This window comes from Dipteris shenzhenensis, chromosome 26, assembly GCF_047967505.1.
Source record: "Dipteris shenzhenensis isolate YYH24624 ecotype China chromosome 26, Dip_SZ_1.0, whole genome shotgun sequence".
Lineage (NCBI taxonomy): Eukaryota > Viridiplantae > Streptophyta > Polypodiopsida > Gleicheniales > Dipteridaceae > Dipteris > Dipteris shenzhenensis.
In genome coordinates this window covers 12,722,308-12,728,439 of record NC_141621.1, presented here as the reverse complement: position 1 = coordinate 12,728,439, position 6,132 = coordinate 12,722,308, and the positions used below count along the sequence as shown (strand labels likewise).

General features: G+C 44.1%; 1 protein-coding gene across 1 annotated transcript; it reads right to left on the bottom strand.

The window, feature by feature from the left end:
- Nucleotides 1-3,073: 3,073 nt before the first annotated feature.
- Nucleotides 3,074-4,717, bottom strand: LOC147884688 (uncharacterized). Its single transcript, XM_087397201.1, has 2 exons — nucleotides 3,544-4,717; nucleotides 3,074-3,313 (listed from the first exon to the last, which is right to left on the bottom strand). Exons 1-2 carry the CDS (start codon nucleotides 4,507-4,509, stop codon nucleotides 3,074-3,076), a joined length of 1,206 nt encoding a protein of 401 aa, XP_087253327.1. The 5' UTR covers nucleotides 4,510-4,717.
- Nucleotides 4,718-6,132: the final 1,415 nt, after the last annotated feature.

The following is a 6,132-nucleotide window of genomic DNA, read 5'->3' as shown; positions in this document are numbered from 1 at the left end:
AACCCAATGCACACCACGAATGAGCGCACATGGCTCAAACTACAACCAGAGTGATCTGCATAAGGTATGCTCAAGAAATCATGGTCCCACGGAAAAGACCGCTACTGAAAACAGAACGTGAGATGCCTCAAAACATGGGTGCCATTACATAATCGGACTCAGCAAGAAAATATGCAAATATCTCTCTTCTGCCGGAACTCCAAAATCCCAACCGATGAGTGAGAAATGGGAGTCAACACTTATCCACTGCCATGTGGCATAAATCTAAGGTTTCAAAACCTTAGAATGAAAAATGCATAACAGAGAGACGAAATCGAATACACAAAGATCTATAACTCTGAAAATACTCCACCGAATCGCGCAAGAACTGACAGGTAGGTGTTTTTGGGCGTCCAGAACGCAATGGGACAGACGGTTTTGGGAACCGTGGTCTCAATCACTGGGTCCAACACACGGACTGAAAAACGTTTTTGGAAACAGAACTGTTTGTCAACTCCACCAGAGTGCGAATGATGAGCAACATAGAAGTTTAAGGACCTCCTGAGTCCACCGAAACTGACAGATCTGCAAATGGTTGCTCCAAACTTGAGTTCTAACACTCGGGCAGAAAAACGTAGGAACTGACACAGTGAGTCAGAATTCCAATGAAATGATCCCAAATTCAAGAATAAAGGTGTTTCCAAGCTCCTAAAGTGAAGTGGACACCAAAAGCAAGCAATAGTTGCCTCTACAAGTTAATACGAAGTCTCTGTCATCGAATAGAACAAGGAAAAGCTCAAAAAACGACTTTTTCTTTGAAAACATCTAACAGGCTCTCAAAACCACTTCGCAAAACCAAAGTGACTTTTCCAAAGGTTCCTCCAGGGTCTTTGCACACTCGAATGCAAGTAAAGTCACCCACACACAGAGCTTCTCCTTCTTCCCACAGAGCGGCTGAGCTTCTAGGGATTCATGTACACACTCAGCTAGATCACCCGGGATCTAATACCAATTGAGAGTGCTCTCAACGGAAGCAAGAATGGAAGAGGGAGAGAGAGAGACAGAGAGCCACACAAGTTTTGGTGGGTGCAGAACACCCTAATCTTCTTTTTCACTCATTTATATATGTGTTTGAGTATTGTACATAACCAGGGTAAAGGCACAATGACCTTTAACCCCCATAGGCGTGGTGTCTAGTAATCACTGAGTCCACCAATTATCCGTAGGATGATGACGTGATGCAGCTAACCAAGCCCAACAAACTGGGCCCATGGGTATGTACTCCCAAAAGGATATAAGCCGACATCGACTAGATGCAGATCTATGGCCGAGCTTTGATAGTTCAAACTCAAGGGAATTTGGTTGCCTATTGATCCACAACCTACCATTCCCTCAGCATCATCATTTTGCTCAATAGGGTGCTACAAGCTCTCGAGGACTCACACGAGTCCTTGGTGAGCAATTTTGAAACAATTCATGTAGCATACCCCGAAGTTTTCACCGAGGTGGATGGTTAGGAAGACATCTCTGTTTTTAAGAGGTTTTTAATACTACCCCCCCCCCCCCCCCACAGATATTCCTAACCCAGATCCCACACACCCTACAAATCTCGTCCACCCCTCTCAACAACCTGCCAATCCCATCCCACCTCCTCTTCCCTGCACAAACCAACCCAAATTCTCCTCTAGTGCCTCCAACACTAGCACTACACATCATAGGACCTCCCAGTCCATATCCTCCAACTCTCCGGTCAATCTCCCAGACGAAGCTCTCAATACATTGTTACGGCCGGCAATTCTAGTCTACAGGCTGCTAATCGACTTTTCACCCATAGGGAATGCAGAGGAGGACCCCATGCCAAATGTGGATGATGATGTTCCTCTAGCACACCCCTCCTCACCGCCGTCAGAAGATGTATAGTGGACCTCCAATCCTTCTAGGTTTTACTCGACATCACTAGACTCATGCATCACTGGGGAAGGCACAGCAAAGGCTCCTACCTTCACCTATACAAAATAATGGAAGTTCGCCCTCTCACTACGTTTATCACTCAGTCCTTCAACGATTAGAGGCGAGCCATCCCAAAGCGCACTTGTGGTGGCTATAATGTAGCTCCAGACAAAGCCTGTGGTGGTAGCAATGGTGCACTTCAATCGCTTTATCCTCCTATAGCTCCTAGATCTCCCCACCCACAGTCCTCCAGTTGATGACAAACTTCACAATCTCAACAACCAAATTATCTTCAACCCCGGCATCAGCCCCTCCCAATTCCAAGACTGACACATGTACCTTCGGGTCCAAAATCTCCATGGCCATCACATTCACATGTTCAAGGACATGCATGCCACCCACTTTTGGAAGTACCGTCCTTATTTCACACGGATCACCCCATGGCAATTGGATCGTGATGCAGTACTCCAAACGGTCCTCTCCGCTCGCCTACTGCAATGTGGCTGATCCGACAATGGCTTAGCAAAAGGAAGGGGGGCATGTTAACAGCCATTGAGCATGCTAACGGATCTAGCCCATCCAAACCCTATGGGTTTGAGCCACAAATGGCTCAATTTTAAAGTAGTCGCTGGGATCACCCCAATTGGCAAGGATAACACAAAAGCCATTTGGATCCCATATATGGATAACACAAGAACCATTTGAAGATAAAGAGAAGGTTGAGAGAATCAGTATATGCCTTGGCACCATATGGGCCCAACTAAGTGTAACAAAAGAGAGTGATACAAGGAATTGGGTTGGCCCTCCCTTAATGTTTTCCTTTCACATTTACATGTATGTTGCATAAATCAACATGAAGTATCACTTGAATACCATGGATTATGTTCAACGAGGTCCTTTAAATGATATCCTCAACTAGGATAATCTACATCGTGATTTGTAATATGGTGCATTCTCTATGACCTATGCATACCATTGTAAGGACATAATTCAACATAAATTCGGTTAGTTAATTATATAGTTTTTAAAAGGGAGGAAAGTGGAGCAGTTGTGCTCTCTTGTTTTTCTCCAAGAAAAAAAAGTTTGAAAGAGAGATGTAAAGTGATTATTTTGAACGCAATTTCTTTGAGAAAATACAATACGATTATCCAATACTTTGAGAAGACAATTGCGAGGAGTCAACTATTTGTGTGAAACTTTTATGCAGATTACGTAGTTCTCTGCGGAGCTGCAAGACGTCTGCAGACACATCCACGAGCTTGAGGTGTTGCCTAAGCTTTGCCACTTCCTCTTCGAGTGCTTTGATTTTGAGCTCCTGCTCCCTCACTGTCTCCACCATCGACCCCATGTCTACCGCCTCTGAGATCTGCGCGTAAGATAATGCCTGCAATACATATACGTATCAGCACGACCCTCAAATCCATGGATAATGAATAGAGCATCATACATGCCGCTCAACTATCTATCATGGAATGGACAACAATCAACGAAAAGCTACGTAAAATCAAGTGGAGTCAAAGCGACTGCGTACAGATCAGTTTAGCTAACGAGATACGATAAGAATTCGTTGCAACGAATATTTGCGAGCTGCATGAATTGGAAACTAAAGCTTACCTTCTCCAACGACACAATGCTCTGTGCTTGCTTCCCGAGAGAGACCTCCTGCTTCTGTAGCGCCTGAAGAACCAACAATAGATGAACGTGCGTAAACTGAGAGCCGTGCTCCTCCGTCATCGCCTGCGGTAGCGTCTCCTTGCAACCCACTTCATTAAATGGGCACTTTACCTGCTTCATCGGGCAAACCGTTGTACAATGGTCGCTCATTTCTCCCCTCAGCACCAGCGCTTCGCACTTTTGCTGGCAAGGAAGAAGCTTTAATAGGCACGTCTCATCATGGACTTGGGCGTTCATAGCTGCCACGACTTCACCGCAGTTGCTGTTCTCGCACATCAGGGGTCTCAAAGGACACCTCCTCTTGTGCTGGGCTAGCTGCTCGCTGGATTGAAATTTCATGTCGCAGTGATATGTTTTGCTCCGATCCACCCTCTTCAGGTAGGCTTTGGCTAAGACTTCTCTGTGCCCAAGAGCCCAACTCCCTGCCTTCTCCAGTGCTATCACAAAATCCTCAATCCGATCTTCTTCCTTCTCGCTAAACAAGATTTTGTTCGAAAGACGGCGGAATATGCTTCTCTTGGATTTAACGAAGTTCTCCAGAATCTCTTGGATCACTTTGACTGGGTCCGATAGCGAATGGCTCCCCATGCTGCTGGTGGCATAGGCGTCCACCTGGGACTGCACATGATCGTTCATTATCCTTTTCATCTCATCCACCACTGTACATGGATCGCTGAGTATCACCCCGGTAGTCTTCTCCACACTCGCAGCTCCCAAGGCGTAAAGCAGGGATCGGCATACCTCCTGAACTCGCTGGATGTCGTAATATCCGCACTCCTTCAAATGGGGATCTGCGGGCTTGTGCGCTGGACTTCCTGGGAGAGAGTTTGGGGAGGAAGGAGAACTAGCAACAGGACTAACTAGCCTAGCCGTGCTTCCAGGTCTGGGCAATACGAAAGGAAGCATGAATATTCAGGCATGCGAAGCAGGAATTCCCAAAATGCTGAGAGAGAGCAGAAAACACGGGGTGGCAGCAAGAATTATGAGGTCCTGTTGGATGGAAGCGCGATAAGCATGCGGCGGAGAGGATGAAAGGCAGTTTGTGCAGGACGCATAGCCAGGAAAGAGAGAACTTTACACAGGTGGTTGAGATACCCATGTGTCTTTTTCTTCCTTTCGATGTAGTTATGGGCCTAAAGAGATGCCAAGTTTTCTCGATGGAGCTTTTCCCTTAGGATTGAAATCACAAGGGCGGCTCCTGAGTCCTCTCCATCACCTCTTACGTCACCACATCTTCAAAAGCAACCGTCCATTTTCCGATGACTTCCCAATGAAATGTAGATATGTTAAAGTTTTCCGAAAGGTCACAAATAATGTGAAAGGTGTAAGCGGCAGACAATGAGAGAGCGGGAGTGAGGGACGCTAAAGAGAATCGTGCTTTTGGGTATGCTCTTTATTCTTATGTAGTTTGATGAAAATTCATGCAAAAATTCTTATGATGGGGCCAAGGAAAATTCGTTCAAAATTCTTATTTCAAATCAATTCACCCTCCATGACATAATCTGCCAGCAATCCTAGCTTCTCTCCTAGCATTGATAGCTTCACTCTATCTCCTTTCACTCTCCACCATGTGGGGTCTCTTTTCTTCGAACAAGAAGTGGGCATATCGATAGTGTCCTCCCTCGCACATGGTCATATCTAATGCAAGTTTGTCACCGTCTACTTGATAGCTAGCTCTAGGCAACTTTCAATGCATTGTGATTCCTAGTTTGTAAAGAGGCTTCATGTTTGTGCACCATTGTCAATACCCTAAACAACTTACAGCATAGGTGAGAAACCATATATGTAGCATACATAAATACATAAAAGGGTGTCCTATTACTATTCAACACACGTTATCAATTCATATGAGCTTTTACATCTTGACTTATCTTAATGTCGATTCTACCTAACTCTTTAATGAAACTTAATAGGGGTATGACCTTCTACTTGCATCACCATTTTGAAAGGGAAAAAACTAGCTTTCACCCATACTATCAAGCTTATGCTCTCGATTAGCTCTTTCCCTAATCAACATCTAGATAATCTTTGAATATTCAAAGAGTTTCATCAACATACACCCCAACTTTCCAAAAGAAAAAAACATTGATTCCCAAGAAAAGTAAGTTACCTCTTTTATAAGGCTACTTTCTATATTGCTCTCCCCTAGCATGGTGTGAGAAACTTTATATTGCAAAGTGTTCACATGATGAGTACTCAAGTCTTTTGTCTTGTAGTAGATTCAATGTCCAATAATGTTACAATCAAAGAAGATATTACCTTTCATAATACGTTTTAAGGTTGCAAATAAATTCACATGCTACCCTACTCATGTTTAGAGCCATAATCATTTGCATCGTAGTGCGAAATTATTCATTCTTGTAACAATTTCTTATTTGCTTGGATTGGTTAGAACGTTTTATTCCAACGTGGTTTTGCACGCACAATTTAAGAAGCTACTTATCTTATACATCATTTGATGTCCATATGCTCCTTAATTTAATGCTTGAATGTGATACAAATTATACATTAGGGCATGCTCTCGATATG

Excerpts from the sequence above, each read along its gene's own strand:
- LOC147884688 (XM_087397201.1), bottom strand. The coding sequence starts at position 4,509 with ATGCTTCCTTTCGTATTGCCCAGACCTGGAAGCACGGCTAGGCTAGTT. Across the intron at positions 3,314-3,543 it reads GCATTGTGTCGTTGGAGAAG|GCATTATCTTACGCGCAGAT; the intron begins GTAAGCTTTAGT and ends TATGTATTGCAG.